Source organism: Durio zibethinus, chromosome 17, assembly GCF_047325235.1.
Source record: "Durio zibethinus cultivar Kanyao isolate XHJ-2024 chromosome 17, ASM4732523v1, whole genome shotgun sequence".
Taxonomy (NCBI): Eukaryota; Viridiplantae; Streptophyta; class Magnoliopsida; order Malvales; family Malvaceae; genus Durio; species Durio zibethinus.
Genome location: NC_143178.1, coordinates 3857998 through 3873906, shown reverse-complemented (window position 1 = coordinate 3873906; position 15909 = coordinate 3857998). Strand labels below are relative to the sequence as shown.

Genomic DNA, 15909 nt, shown 5'->3' with positions numbered 1-15909 from the left:
TTTTCCCAAGTGGGAAGAGAATCAGATAAATTATGGAATTTCTTACTTTAATGGAACTTACAGCAATGCTCAAAGGAATTTATAAAAGAAGTATAATATTCAGCGTTATAAAAAAAAGCTAGCTAATCAGAAATGATCTCCCCAAGTCAACAAATATGATCTACAGGCTGTATTGAGTTCCTCACACTTGTTTAATGAAGGATTCTTTCACTTAATTTCTGATATATTCATGAATCCAATAGCATATTGATGCAAATTTTAAATTAACAGATCAAATGTCCCCTGCCATGTGATAATGAATTGGCCCTTGTTTCATTGTAATGCCCTGGGTTTTTATTTTCTTGTCCTAGTTTTCACTAGAGGTATGAACTCTTTAAGTTTGTGTTTCTGGGTTTTGGCATGATATCAAGCATTCTTAACCAATCAAGTTACCTCTCAATATACCCCTAAAAGCATTCTTAGGGATTGACTAACAACAAAGATGATTAAAGGACCGAAAGATGAATTTTGAAATGAGAGGAGCCAAAGTGTCTTTTAGAAGTATATTGACGGTTTTTTTGGATTTTACCCCAGTTTAAGGTATTTCGTGGGTTCCAGGCTTCCAGCTTAGCACCAGTATAACAGCTGCAGATCGTAGCATGTATTTGGACTAGACTGAAAACTCCTTGATCCACTGCAGTATTTGTAGTTTCTGGCATATCTACAAATATTAGACACAACTATTAGCAATATTAAACAAATGCTGTTCTCACCTACTAACATTATAACTGAATGATGTTGCCGCATATAAGCCAAGATGATTCCAGCTAAAGTCAAGGAGTAGATAGATATCTATAAATTGGTCGAGAACAAAAAACCTGACTAATCCTCTCAGTAGATATCATGCTTACTGTAGATTCTTGATGCAGGATGGTGGTCTACAAAAAACTATAGCTTGCAAATGCTTGAACTAGATAGCTGATTAAATCGAAACCATGTAAGTAACCAAACTATCAAGTTGGCTTCTCATTTAGGGCTTTCTGCAAAGCAACATTTTTGCTTGGATGTACATGCAGTAGAGATGCACCTATGTTCCATCCAAATTAGAAGAAAAGCAAAACTGAAATCTCAGACTCAATGCTTTTTTCTAACAAAACAATCAAAAGATCAGCCTTACGCAATGAGAATTGAGAAGCAAACTATAGCTTTCTCTAAATTGCATTAAATTTGTTATGCACTCATTACTTTTTCTTCATTATTGGCAACAAGAATAACATCAAATCATTAAGAAACCTATGACACTAGAGGTTGTTCCATCAGAATAAACAAGCCCGTGCTGCCCCACACTAATCTGTAATACTGTTTAGTAAGTGCAGCATCTAGTCAACAGAATCTGTTATCATTCCACGATTAGATTTCAGAAGAGTATTCTACATATACACTCAGAAAAGTAGAAATTTGGCATACAAAAGTGAAACTTCATATCTCTTAAAGGGCCCATTTCTAGAGGCAGACTTTAGAATGATATCAAAGCAGGCAAAACCTGTACAAAAGGAATTTAAATCAGGAACATATTTGAAGGACTACCTGAAAACTTACATCCAAAAGGAGTCCTAAGATTTCAACCATGTTACATAAAAACTTAGGAGATTGAAAGGTGGAGTTCTTATCATTCTCTATTTAGTCAAGGACCGTGTCAATTCATGCCCTCAAACGGCTCATATGATTTCCTCCACTAGATTAGCCACATCCTCACGTTTTTCAGTCACAATATTTTCAGAGGACCAAGTGCAGGATTTTGATGAAAGGTACTATTCCTCTATTCCCTGCCATAGTCTTAACATCAACCTATCTCACCACTCAAGGAAATTAATGACTCTCTGGCAACCTGTGCAGAATAGGCAAGAAAGAATCATGAATATTACAGCTTCATCATATAAAACCATGTGATACCATTCTATTAATAGAGCATGAACCTACCGCCATGGGAATTCACTGCTGTCTATTCCTGCTTGGTGGAGTTCAACATATTGCAATGCTTCCCAGCATTCCTCACAGTCACCAAAGAACTCTTTTTTGTCACCTTCAATCTGATATGTTTCATGGCTTTTGCCAACAATCACCTGCAACACACAGTTAGCATCAAATTAGCAAATATAAGTATCAACTAGTTATGAGCAGAACAGAGTATGAGTTGGGAGATGCATGGGCTACACAATTAACCCAAGAAAATTCAAGCCTGGAACAAATGCAAGAGAAAGGGATGGCCTCATTGCAAGTAACCCCCCACCTCCCCAACTTCAACAAAAGAATGAAAGAGCAGAAAGGTGGAATTGGGATGAGAAGAAAGAATAATAAAACTTGTTCACATGGTTTATTCTCCAAACCCTTGAAGTTCAACAGCAAACCAATGCAAAATAATTATTTTAACTTTTCAAACAAATTATTAATATACGTAGGTAATGCACAACTCTTTTATCGTGTGAGAGGACTGCAGTACATAAGGTCCATTGCAGAATAAAAAATCATTCATTTTCAAATACATATAACTATACTCATGAAATTGTGAGTTTTCTAGAATACTAGGAATATAGAAGCACACCAATTCACTTGAAAAAGCACATCCAAGCTTCAAAAAACTTACAACCATGTCGCCTTCTTCACCCATGGCAACAGCACAATGTACAGCTTCCCACCTAATATCATGCAGAAAAGTTGATGACCATTTGGGAGAGGCGAATAGTAATCATTTTCTCCATATTTCAAATAATCCTCATTGTCTACCCCATCCCAGCTAACACGTCATCCAAACCACTAAATAAAAGATGAAACATATAAGTAATCTAACTAGTTTTTCTAAGCAGCTGATATTGCAACTCATGATGATTTTACCCTTTTCTTAAACTTACATTGATCTTCATTCTTCATATTATCACTGTCAGAATTGTCACTTCACTTTTATCTAATGAGATTTTTGCCATCATTGGTCTTTTCCCCGGTCACTCTCCCCAGGACTACCAATAAGTTAATAAATGACATAATTAATTGGTTAGAAAGAAAAGGGGAAAACATAAAGAAAAAAGCAATGATGTTCATTTGGAGGAAGCATGGTTTTCATTTGAAATAAGAGTTAAAGAAAAAACATAAGAAGCATACCAGTAATAACCCTTTTTGGTGTAAGCTGCCTTACAGAATCAAGCAGTCTAGAAAGGGTATCCGGAGTGTAAGGACAGTCAACAGTTACTCCAAATGCCTGCTACTTATCAATTAATTCACAACTGCCTAGAACAGCACCAACCTCTTCGATCCCTCTAACAAAGTCCTCCAAGGGCACCCCAACTGCAATCCCAACAGCCACAGCCGCAAGAATATTATAAATATTATGCCTTCCAAGCAAACCTGAGGAAATCTCCAATATCCCATGCAGTGTATTAACCAAAATCAGCATCTCAAATAACGACAGCTCAAACTTCAGGGGATGAACATCTGCATTCTTATTCTCCATAGCAAAGGTCGCCACAGGAAATTCTGGGTTACCTTGCGCAATAAAAAAGGATGCATGTGGATCATCAATGTTAACAACTTCCCTACGCCTCTAAGGATCCAACATCCTTTATACTCCTCTTCAGTCTTATGAAAATCTAAACGATCCCTAGTCAAATTAGTAAACACTGCAATATCAAACTCAACCTCATTACACCTCCCTAAAGTCAGTCCACGAGAAGAAGCCTCCATAACAACTGCCTCAGTTCCATTATGCAACATCTTAGCCATCAAATTCTGAACCAAAACAGCATCCGGGGACATATTTGGTAATTCCAATTTATTATCACCATGTATATAATAAGCAACCGAGCTTAGCAATTAGCATCCCAATCCTCAAACCCATTGCCTCATACGTCCCCTTTACCAAATTAGACACGATTGTTTTACCATTAGTCCCAGTGATCCCAATAACAGCCATATTCTTTGAAGGGTACCGATAAAAAGATGCAGCTAATGCAGGCAAAACCGAATTAGTATCCACAACAATGACCAATGCCTTGCATCTCAAGGTATCGTCAATATCAATCTCTTTATTTGATACAACAGCAACAGCTCCTCTCTTATCAGCTTCACTCAAATACAAATGCCCATCAGTCTCCTCCCAACACAACAAACAAGCAAATCCCCAGCACTAACCACCCTAGAATCATGCAGCATCTCTGTTATCTCAACCTCTAAATCCCCATAAACCGAAACCAGTACCACTTTACTTTCATCCAAAAGCTCAGCTAAACTCATTTTAAACTTAGGTTCCACAATTCTAACTTTACTCTTCCCAAAATTATCTAAATCTAAATCAAAAGAAGACCCCAACAAATTAACTTTATCATTTTCTATTTTTTCCCTTCAGAATCAAAACCCATCGAATTTAGAAGAATCTTCTTCATCTGAATCTTCATTTTCTCCATCATCGGAATGATAAACAAGAGTCAAACCTCGTAATTTATCGATTTCTTCCAAGTCAACAACGTCAACTTGGTCCAGCTCATCATAAACGGCATCCACATTTTTAGGAACTTGTTGTAACAAACCTTGTTTTACTAACTCTTGCCCTTTCATTGCAATGGCTTTGTCAATTTCACCGAACAAATCATCCCCGTCATCGTTTCCCGTTTTCTCTGTATAATGGCATAAAGGTAATTTGACTTGTGTTAAAGCCTTCTTGGAGTTTGCAAGCCAGGGCGGCTTGGCGGTGGATTTGCTGGAATTTGTTTACGCCGTGCATGGAATCCTCGGAGGCTTCGGCTGGGTCATTATCGGATGGGTAAGGATGGTACTTTCCGTCGGGGCCGATAGCGGGAAGGCGGCGGAGAGAAGGAATGCTACGAGGCTTGAAAGGGATACGAAGGTGGCAGTGGCATAGTTGGGGTGAAAAGAGAGAAAGGAGAGAAAGCCAATGGAGAGACAGAGCTGCAGCGAGGTTTTAGCATTTAGAAATTTGTTCTTGCACGGCGTCGTTTTAAAGTTGAACGTTATAATTGTTTAGGTTTTTGGATTTGAAAACAATGGATACTCTTAGATCTGAGGCCCATGTAATCATTGGGTTTAAGGCCGATGGGGCTTTAGCACGTGTTGTTTTTTGGCACTCACCAGCATACTTTTGAATATGAACTATTTTAGCATATTTAATTGCAAATGAGCTTAATATGGCTGTTGTTGAATACTTAAGTTGGAAAATGAGGATTTGAATTTCAAAACTATATCGGAAGGAATAATATAATTTATTCAAAGTTAAAATTAAAGCTTGAGTTTGGTGGCACTCCCTTCCTAATAAATTTATTGATGTTTTGATTTATTAGTGTTTGTGGTTGAAAAAAATTTGTATTAAAAAGTAAATTTAAAAAATGTAGTGAAAAAAAAAATGATTAGAAATTGGTATTGTTGTGAAAAAAATAATGAAAGTAATTGAAATATCTAAAAAAAATAAAATATTAAAAATATAAGAATAAAAAAATAATTTTTATCTCAAATATATTCTTTTACCATAAAAATATATTAAAAAACCTTTTTTTTAAGTAATAAATTTGAGTCGAAAGTAATTTTGGAAACAAAAAAATTACTTTCAACGATAATATTAAATGAGCCATAGTTTGCATTTTAATTAACGTTGGACTACCGCCTGGGGTGGACAACACAATTTAGCATCATCAGATTAAGATTCAAAATCAAATGGCATAGACAAAACCAAATAAAACTAATAGAATTGAAATATTTCTTTTCTTCTTTTTTTAACTTCATTGATTTTTAACAAAAAAATTAATAAAATTAAAATATTTCACGAAATGTTTTATTAATGTAAATAATTAATCTTACATCAATTTTATTATTTTATATAAAAAATAAAAAATAATAAAAATATAATGATAAAATCTAAATTTTAATAACACAATTGATCTTAATCACCATCAAAATCATTAAAATTTGTCATGTCTTATCGCAACATTTAATTAAGTTACGTTACCTTTATATTAAATTTAATAGCAGTATGTGGTTTTTTATTAAATAAAAAATTTTACTGTTCGAATATAAAATTTTCTTGGTACGTTTTGTTTTTTTTTTTGTTAATTGCTGCTGTTGGAAAGGCCGCGGATTGGTACAATTTTGGATAGAGGTCTTAATTATTTAAATGGATCATATTTTGATTTGATTTTTTTAAATAATATATAATATTATAAAATTTTAAAATATAATTTAAATTTAAATTAATATTTTTTAAAATCAATTCGATCAATTAAATTTTATTAATTTAATTTGATTTGATTTATCAAATTTTAAATTATAAAATTTTAATGTATTTAAATAAATAAATATATATAATAATTATTTTATTTTATAAAAATTTAAAATTTATATAAAAATTAATAAAAATATATAATTAAATTCGACATAATTTTTTTAATTTTTTACATCTTAATTTAAAATTCGATTTAAATTTAATATATATATTTAATATTTAAATTTAATTTAAATTAAATAAAAAATTCAATCAAAACCAAATCAGATACTACAATTTTAAATTTTTTTATCACCCTTAGTTTCGGGGTTGTCATCTGTCTTGAGGCTTTCACCGTCACAAAATCTTATTCGGTGGCTCAACAATATATATTTGAATAACTAACTACATGCGTTGTAAATCAAACAATTGAAAACCATAGGTTGAGACATTAAAAAAAAAAATTTTTTGGAATCTTGAATTTGTGTTTAGATTCGTATAAGAGTATTGCATTAATAAATATATATAAAACCAAAGATAAATCGTTCGATAATGTTGACAACGATGATTTTCAAAAAAAATTATACATGTTAAAGTTCAGACAAATGTTGACAACGATAACGATGTCACTTCATCTTCCCCTGGCAGCAACGTCTCTGCAAAATCTGTGTCCTACCCATAACGTCCGAGACATTGCTGTTTCAAACACGAATACTCCAACCAACCATTTAACTTAAGATTTTTGGTGGGGATGACAGTTGACAGATTAATTGCAGAGAGAGAAGAGCTTTTGCTTCATTTGAAAGTTTACGCCATAGCCATGATGTCGTGATATATCATATATCTGCAACCCTTGCTATATTACTAGTCAATGTCATAACAACTCTCTGCCATTCTTCATCCTTAAACCAAATTTTCCCATATTTTTTCCCTCTCCTTCATGGCTTCAACTCTTCTATAGCTTGTCTTTTAATGCCACAAAAGGCTCATGAACCCAGTTCCAGAAAAGCACCGTAACAGGAAATGGTCTGTGGTCATATATTGACCAAGGAAAACAAAACCCAAATGAAGGGACATGATTTTTTTTTTGGTTTTGACCGACTTTTGGAGACGATGAACAATGCATCAAAATGAGTTATATATATTTTTTAAATGGTTCAGACATGAATAGGATGCCAAGGTTTTTACCATATTGAAACATGGATGGTTGATTGTGTTCTTCTTCTACTACTTGAACACGAACCATATCAGGTACTTTATTTTTTCTGTATGTTTTTCAAAATATGATTCTAAGTATTCATAACTTTAGATTCCATTCTATGTTGATATGTTGTGTGCTTTTCGAATTCTATATATCTTAGCGGATTCAAACGGGTGCTGAAAAGAAAATGGACGTGGTTTCCTGGAAGTTTCATAATATTGAACTTAAACAATCTTACTGAAATAAACTATTCCCCCCCCCCCCCCCCCCTCTCTTCATCAAAGTAGCAGATTTTTACTTTTTTTCATTTTCATTTTCAGGGGTCATTATCAGTACATTCAGACCCTTGTTTGTTATAAAATCCTCTACATTCAAGTTATATTTTCACCAGTCTCGTAGTTCTTCAACCCGTATTCTTTAGCTAAGATTTAAATTCTATGAAATAATGAACATTACATTATATCCAACTAGAATCACCTCAGTAAAAATTTCAGATTTAAATGTTTTTTACTTTTCGGTTTTTTCCTGGTCATGCAATATTTGACTGACAATTTCTATCTCTTTGGCTGATAAACTTTATGGTCTCTTCATTTGCTTTGCCTGGTTCTCATGCTCAGGTGTTCATCTGATCTTTTGTGAATGGACACACAAAATGCGCCATAGTTAGTACTCGTTCGGCCAAGATGGACAGAAGATTGCCCGGGAGCCCTGTGCTCTCACCTAAAAGCCCTGCAATCTATGAAAAGTACAAGTCAGGATGTGCCTGGGGATCGATTCACTTCTTTGATTTTTGCCAAGGTCATTCTCATGGGAAGCTCATTTCTGATAAGAAGAGCGAGAACAGGCAGGCTAAAGGTAAGAATGCCTCATATTTGGTTAGTTTCTGGTTGAGAATGAAATATATAATCTCATTTCCATAAAAATCATATGTATTGATAAGTTCTTTAATGCTTACATGCATATTTTAAGTCTTAAAGCTGTCATGTCCAACTAAGTTTAATTACACTGATTTTTTATCTGCAGCTGCTGGTTTTACAACGAACAGGACTAATTTTCTCTCTAATAAGGAGAAGGCTCAATACATAGATGTGAGTTTGATAGCCTGCTTTTATGATCAAATTCCATTCATATTGTGAAAACCATTTTTATGGACATAATATATGCATTTGCGAAGCCTATTATTGATGTTGGTAATTTGTTCTTTCTTTACAACAAAGTGCAAAAAGATTCTGAGCTGCAAACTTTAATCATTTTTTCAGGATGCACTTGATAACAAGAATCATGCAGTTAATTCTAGGAAGCCAGGAGTTAAAAATATTATAGAAGAAGAGATGTCTGTGAAGCATCAGAGAAAGAGGAACACAGCCATCAGTGAAAGGAAAAATGTACAGTTTAACCCCAAACTTATTGGCCATTCAAAGGACCATAGGAAGGCAAACAAGAATTCCAAGAAATCCTGTCCTTTTCCTGCTCATGGTTGTGATGCAGCAACTGAGGGGTATAGGAAGCCTTCTGATCAAAATATGGTAGACAAATATTCAAACAGCAACTTTGCATCAGTGACAGAAGCTTCTGCCAATGATGTGCATACTAAAAAGGGAGGGAATTATAGTTGTAAAAGCATCAGAGGTAGGAAGCATAACCATCACACCAAGATTAATCTTCAAGTTCAGATGAATGAAGCAGTTGAAGCTTTTACAAGTCAAAAGTTAAATGATGGTGAGAACCTTAGTAGAGATGAGGTAGCCAACTGGTCTAAGAATTTTATAGATGCATTGGAAATTTTAAATTTCAACAAGGAATTATTCATGAAACTCCTGCAAGACCCAAATTCACTGCTAGTGAAACATATTCAACACTTACGGGATTCTCAGGGAAAGAAACAACAATCTCAATCTTCCTCCAAAGCTAAAACATCACAATGTCAGCCAAAAGAAGCAGGGGAGTGTGAAGGTCCAGCACATGCTCAAATGTTTGAATCTTGTGATAGATGCCAGTCTGAAGGAAGTGACATGCCCCAACCTTTGAAAACAATGGTAGTCTCGAAGGCTGGCACACAATACTGTCCTGATAGAATCAGTGATTGGCCATCACCAAACTCTCCTTATAGCTTGAGGAAAAAAGACAGGAGTGTTAGGCCAGCATTCTTGTCTTTTGAACACCGGAAATGGAAGTTGAGGCATGCTATGAGGGTTAACAAAAAGGAGCAGTTTCAGATGTCCCTTGATGATTTTCATAAATCTCTGAATGACTTCGAACAGTTCGAAGATGGTGGTAGAGAAATGAGCAGGCAGGCAAATGAAAAAATTTCTGCTAGTAAAAGTTATCAGGATGTTAGGAAAATGTCCAAAGCTTCCCACAAGGTCAATAGAAGAGATGGGATGTGCCAAACAGATAACTTTGGTTCAGGCAATGGAAGCAAAGCTGCGTCATCTACAGAAAGTTGTCAAAGAAACTCAAATCTGTTAACGATAAGTCATCTCAAAGGAAAATTTCACCCTAGGAAACATTTTTCAGATATGTTAAATAGAGGAAATGAAGATTTCTCAAGAAAACAGACACAGAGAGTTATAGATAGGTTAATGTCTTTGCCTGAACATGACTTGTTGCCTAAGCTTACTCCAGGAAGGGACAAGGAACATGGGTTTGCTTCTCCACAGATGAGATTTTCACCATACAGCAATCTTTCAACTGTTATTGGATATAAATGGCGGGTTCAGGAAGAAAAGAAGAGTGGCTGCTTAACTTCTCCCACTAAAAATTTAGGGACACAGCCTGTGTCTCATAAGGAGAAACCAGTTGATCGATTGCAAGGCGCAAAGAAAAGTATCTCAGGTGATCAATCTTCTGCGACCAAAGTGCTACAAACCGTCTATTCTCTTGGCAATGGTTTGAGTCAGAAAGGTATTTCTTGGTTATGAAAAAGAAAAATGAAATTCCATTCTACATTTGTTCCCTCATATAATAATTTATCTTATCTGAGCAGTTAATCAAACTTCTGTATGTCATGGGAAAGTCATGGAAAGAAATCATACTGTTAGGTGGGTCGAACGCGAAAGTACTGCCTTAGAAATCACTTTGGAAACAAATGGTTTGCAGAACACCAACACCAACCAAAGAACTGAAACAGTCAATGGATTCGGAATAAGTGAAAATTTTGAATGCTTAAAACTGGTAAACCCTTTTTTATACTCCTTTTCAAGTTCTAGGTTTACTCTTTCATTCATATTCTGTGTTTATTCTTCTTCCTTTTTCTTGTTCTCCCTCTGTTTATTTTTGTTGTCTTTTGTGTAAAAATTATGTCCTGTCACTTGGGTTGTTTTCAGCATTCATCTTCAGGGGATCAAACCCCATCTTCTTCAATAGATGTTTATTCATCAAGTCCTTTGCGTATTCAAAAAGCAGAAGATTCTAATAGCACGACTGATAGAGCAGAAGCAGAACAGCCAAGTCCTATATCGGTTCTTGGGCAGTTCTTTATAGAAGATAACTCTAACTCTCCTAACACTGTATCTCTAGCAGGTGAGTTTTTTTACTAGAAATTACTTACTATATAGAGTACGTCTTTTCTTAATGCTGAGTCAACATCAGAATCCTGTGCAGCTGAGCCACCAGTCGAATCATTTTGTATAGATATTGAAGAACTATATGCATCTTCTCTCGTGGAATCCCATTTGGATCTGAAGAGTAATGCAGGTACTTCCATAGATAAGCAAGGATCTTTGTCTAAGTGCATAAGAGCAGTTCTGCAAATTTTAGGTCTCAATTGGGATGAACTCTCTAGGAAATGGCATTTATCAGATCAAATGCTTGATTCATCCTTGTTTGATAATGTCGAAGTATGGCCTGAGAAGTCACGTACTGATCGTAGGCTGCTTTTTGGCTACATCAGTGAAGTCTTTTTGAAGATAGATGGGTATTATTTTAGAAGCTCCCCCGGGGCATCACTTCTCAACCCAAGACCTCGACCGGGTTTGTCATCAAAAAATATGGTTCATGAGGTGTTGAAACATGTTGATTGGCTACTCCTCGCAGACCTGCCCCAACAAACATTACAGCAACTTGTTGAAAAGGATTTGGCCAAATCTGGAACCTGGATGGATACCCAACTTGATGCTGAGGAAGTTGTTATTGAGTTAGTGGACAGCATTCTAGAGGATTTGGTAGTGGATGCTGCTTCATGTGCTGCTTTCCAAATTGAATCTGTGAAAATAGAGGCAATTAGTGCAGGGCAACATGCTATGTACTATGAGAGCCCTGGACATTGTACAGATTCATCGTTTAGTTAAACATCAGGCTTTTCTTGTTGTCAGAATGTGCCCAAGAAGTTTCTGAAATGAATATCTGTGCTTCAGCACTGTCACATTTGAATTTGATTCTCAGCGGCATTACAATTTGAATACAAGGATAACGAATCAATTCTGCCTTCAAAGGATAACGAATCAATTCTGCCTTCAAATTGCAGCAGAATAGTTTCGGATGCAAAGTGAGAAAACCTTACTTTCAACCAATTTAAGAAGATATTTCTTCATATTTTGATATTGTCAAATTTCCTCCAAATATGATAAAGAATTTTATCATAATGTCCGAAAATTTGATCGTTAAATATAAATATTTAAAAATAAAAAATAATAATCAAAGTCTAACTACAAAAATAAATTTGAATTAAAAAAATAAAATATCCAAAATAAAATTAAATGTCTACAAATTTACAAATTTTTTTTGTGCTCAAAGCTTCCTTAGTTGAATATGACTTCAAAATATTCAATAAAAAATTAATTAACTACACTTCTTTATATGATATCATTTCTTTTAGTTTTTAAAAAAATAAAAAATTTCAAAACATAATTTATCTTTCATATTAAAATAATATAAAATATAAAAATAATTATGCTATAATTTATGTTGCATAGGTATTTTTATTTTTATGGAATTCATATATATATTTTTTAAAATTTTAAATTACATGGTAAGTGTCAAATTAAAATTACAAATATACCCCTCCTGTCACTAATATAATATAGCCCCACTTCCCGCCAATCCGCGTACCAAACCTTCCCAAAACCCTAATTTCGCAGCCCCGTTTCCTCCTTAAACCCTCCACACCCACCACGCATTCCTCCGTATACGAACGAAAACCCTCCAGCCATCGCCACCACCCTGAAACCCCAATGGACCCACAAGCCGTAAAATCGGACTTAGTCCTGATCCTGGACTTTGGCTCCCAGTACACACATCTCATCACTCGTCGTATCCGCTCTCTCTCAATCTTCTCCCTCTGCATCTCCGGTACTTCCCCTCTCTCCTCCATAACATCCCTCAATCCAAAAGTCGTTATCCTTTCTGGCGGACCCCACTCGGTCCATTCCGATGATTCACCTTCGTTCGCTGATGGGTTTGTTGAGTGGGCCCAGTCCAATGGGGTTTTTGTTCTGGGTATCTGTTATGGGCTTCAGTTAATTGTTCAGAGACTTGGTGGTGAAGTTAGGGTTGGGGAGAAGCAGGAGTATGGGAGGATGGAGATTGAGGTTGAGAAAAGTTGTGGTCTTTTTGGTGGGAAGAGGGTCGGAGATAGGCAAGTTGTTTGGATGAGTCATGGAGATGAGGCTGCTAGGTTGCCTAATGGGTTTGAAGTGGTGGCTAGGAGTCAGCAGGGTGCCGTCGCTGCAGTTGAGGATAAGGAGAGGAGGTTTTATGGGTTGCAGTATCATCCTGAGGTAATTTGAGTTTTTGGGTTTTGTGCTATTTGTTCTGTTTGTTGAGTTTTTGGGTCTTATTTTGTGTTTATTATTGATCTTTTTTATTTTTTTCTATTTATTATTATTTTTACTTAATGACTAATAATGAACAAATAACTTAATGTAACACCAATTCCAACGTAGTTGTTTTTATCGTATAGAAGTTAAATCATGCATTTTGTTCTTTAAAAAATGTTATATTTTAATTTTTGAAGAATATTAGCATTTTTTTCTGTATCCAAATGCAATTCTTGCATCTTGAGAGTAACAAACAAATCGGACCTAAATTTTATTGTGAGGCTGGGTTTTAAGAAACTTTTTGTTGGTGGTGAGCAGGGTTTTTAGGTTTTGATTCTTTTATAACAGTTGAATAATATGTTGTGCTTTGTGTTTATTTAGGTTACACATTCTTCAGAAGGGATGGAAACTCTAAGATATTTCTTGTTCGATGTTTGTGGAGTGAATGCTGGTTGGAAAATGGAAGATGTAATGGATGAAGAAATTAAGGTGATCAACAACATGGTGAGGCCTGATGATCATGTTATCTGTGCTTTATCCGGAGGTGTTGATTCCACAGTTGCTGCAACCCTAGTTCACAAGGCAATTGGAGATAGACTTCACTGTGTTTTTGTTGACAATGGTTTATTAAGGTGAGAAAGTAATTATTTTCCTTTTTTGACGACCTTTTTTATTTTCATGCAGTCTTTGTAAAGAATTGTCAAGGTACATTTTTATAATCTTCTATAGTATTGCTTGTACACTTATTAATTGTGCTTTATTTCCTGTAGGTATAAGGAGAGAGAACGTGTGATGGAAACCTTTAATAGGGATCTACATTTACCTGTTACTTGTGTTGACGCAACTGATCAATTTCTTAATAAGCTAAAAGGGGTGGTAGACCCTGAGATGAAAAGGAAAATAATTGGAAAAGAATTTATCTGCATCTTTGATGCTTTTGCTCAAGAATTGGAGCATAAATTAGGGAAAAAACCTGCTTTTCTGGTTCAAGGAACTTTGTATCCTGATGTGATTGAATCTTGTCCTCCACCAGGCACTGGAAGAACTCACTCTCACACAATTAAAAGTCATCATAATGTTGGAGGGCTTCCCAAAGACATGAAATTAAAGCTCATTGAGCCACTTAAACTTCTATTCAAGGATGAGGTTTTGATTCTATTACTTTGCTGGATGACATTTATTTTTATAGAAGGCTTTTTCCTCTTTTAAATTATTATTTTTTTTTTTTCTAATTTATAAAGGTTCGTCAACTTGGAAGGATATTGAGCGTTCCTGAGCCATTTTTAAAGCGCCATCCATTTCCTGGTCCCGGCCTTGCAATACGAGTCTTGGGCGATGTAACTGAAGGCAATGCCTTGGATATTCTACGACAGGTATGAGGTGTTTACATAAGGAAGGGCAATGATGTTTATACTTTGTTACCTTTAAGTATAGTTTTCTCTTATGGACTTGTTTTTCTCAGGTTGATGAAATTTTTATTCAGTCAATCAAAGAAGCTGGTATTTATGACTCAATTTGGCAAGCTTTTGCTGTATTTTTGCCTGTAAAATCAGTTGGAGTTCAAGGTGATCAAAGAACGCATTCTCATGTTGTTTCTCTCCGAGCTGTAACAAGTCAAGATGGAATGACAGCAGATTGGTAAGTTTTCAATGTTCTGCATTGCTTTGCTGTCTGTGGTTGTTGCAATATTTATGTGCTCAGGTTAAGCCAATAGTACACGGTAACAAGAATAAGCTCAAATGTGTCTTTGACTTTGGGCTGAGTTAAAAATAATTTTATTCACATGATATGGCTATTTGCAAGAAGGGTTAATGATTTTACTGAAATGGGTAGGTAGGGCTGAATGATATGGTTTTCCTGAATGGCAATACCCGAAGTTGGAAATCATCCAAAGGAGATTGTTAGCATTTTACAGTTTTGATACTAATATGTAGCAAATTCAACCTAAATTTTAGCAGGAGGCTGGATAAAATGGGATAACTTCCTATATTAATAAAAATGGATGTCCTTCCTGCCTCTTATGGATTACATGTTGTCAGAATATATGTTTTGCATGTTACAAGTTTCTCAATATCTAGGAAAATCTTTCCTTTGTCTTATTGACTATGGTTGTGTGGTGAAAACCAAGGAATTAATCTTTTGACCCCTTTTTCCCCCTCTTATCTCCAGGATTCTGAAATTCTCATTTTTCCTCATTCAATGTTGGAATTTCAGGTACTGTTTTGAACACAAGTTCCTTGATGATGTTGCTCGAAAAATTTGCAACAACGTTCGTGGTGTGAATCGTGTTACTCTAGACATTACATCAAAGCCCCCATCAACAATTGAATGGGAATGATGCCGTTGGATATCAGTAACTACTCCATAGTTGTGTAGAGTGAGGTGATATATTTGTCATGTCATTACTCTCTGCTTCTGATGACAAGAGAAGAAAATGAGTCTCACAGAATTTCTTAACATGAGGGACTGGCTTTTTAAGGTCTATGTCCATGGTTATATTACCCTTTTTTTTTTTTTTGTCGACAATGTAAAAAAATTTCTGTTAAAACTTTTATTAAACATTGTACTACTTTTGGCAGTCATAATTTATTTGTCCTTGGTGATAAATGCTTTATAGTTTTAGCAAAATATGAAGAGCATATATCTCTGAGTGTGCGTGCCCACAGGTGTCTGTATGTTTATTTTCTCTGAAGAGTGTATTCTAGAATAAATTG

General features: G+C 35.1%; 2 protein-coding genes and 1 pseudogene across 3 annotated transcripts; 2 read left to right on the top strand and 1 right to left on the bottom strand.

Annotated features, from left to right (window-relative positions):
• Positions 1 to 1702: 1702 nt before the first annotated feature.
• Positions 1703 to 4948, bottom strand: LOC111318687 (UDP-N-acetylmuramoyl-L-alanyl-D-glutamate--2,6-diaminopimelate ligase MurE homolog, chloroplastic-like; annotated as a pseudogene). Its single transcript, XR_016328922.1, has 5 exons — positions 3136 to 4948; positions 2885 to 3003; positions 2624 to 2793; positions 1960 to 2102; positions 1703 to 1867 (listed from the first exon to the last, which is right to left on the bottom strand). The product of XR_016328922.1 is annotated as a UDP-N-acetylmuramoyl-L-alanyl-D-glutamate--2,6-diaminopimelate ligase MurE homolog, chloroplastic-like (transcript).
• A 3090-nt stretch (positions 4949 to 8038) lies between these two features.
• On the top strand, positions 8039 to 11788 carry LOC111318678 (uncharacterized). Its single transcript, XM_089745793.1, has 6 exons — positions 8039 to 8294; positions 8463 to 8527; positions 8699 to 10343; positions 10426 to 10568; positions 10766 to 10961; positions 11043 to 11788. The coding sequence occupies exons 1-6, from the start codon at positions 8123 to 8125 to the stop codon at positions 11726 to 11728; spliced, it is 2907 nt and encodes a 968-aa protein (XP_089601919.1). The 5' UTR covers positions 8039 to 8122; the 3' UTR covers positions 11729 to 11788.
• Positions 11789 to 12484: 696 nt separating this feature from the next.
• On the top strand, positions 12485 to 15803 carry LOC111278132 (uncharacterized). The gene is made up of 6 exons (XM_022864644.2): positions 12485 to 13156; positions 13577 to 13827; positions 13966 to 14341; positions 14437 to 14568; positions 14658 to 14833; positions 15410 to 15803. Exons 1-6 carry the CDS (start codon positions 12611 to 12613, stop codon positions 15531 to 15533), a joined length of 1605 nt encoding a protein of 534 aa, XP_022720379.2. The 5' UTR covers positions 12485 to 12610; the 3' UTR covers positions 15534 to 15803.
• The last annotated feature ends 106 nt before the right edge of the window (positions 15804 to 15909 follow it).

Bases quoted from the DNA above. Each gene is read 5' to 3' on its own strand.
- LOC111318678 (XM_089745793.1), top strand. From the start codon at position 8,123: ATGGACAGAAGATTGCCCGGGAGCCCTGTGCTCTCACCTAAAAGCCCT. The intron at 10,569-10,765 runs GTCAATGGATTC...GGTTGTTTTCAG, and splicing joins CCAACCAAAGAACTGAAACA to CATTCATCTTCAGGGGATCA. The intron at 10,962-11,042 runs GTGAGTTTTTTT...AATCCTGTGCAG, and splicing joins TAACACTGTATCTCTAGCAG to CTGAGCCACCAGTCGAATCA.
- LOC111278132 (XM_022864644.2), top strand. From the start codon at position 12,611: ATGGACCCACAAGCCGTAAAATCGGACTTAGTCCTGATCCTGGACTTT. The intron at 13,828-13,965 runs GTGAGAAAGTAA...TATTTCCTGTAG, and splicing joins GTTGACAATGGTTTATTAAG to GTATAAGGAGAGAGAACGTG. The intron at 14,342-14,436 runs GTTTTGATTCTA...TAATTTATAAAG, and splicing joins AACTTCTATTCAAGGATGAG to GTTCGTCAACTTGGAAGGAT.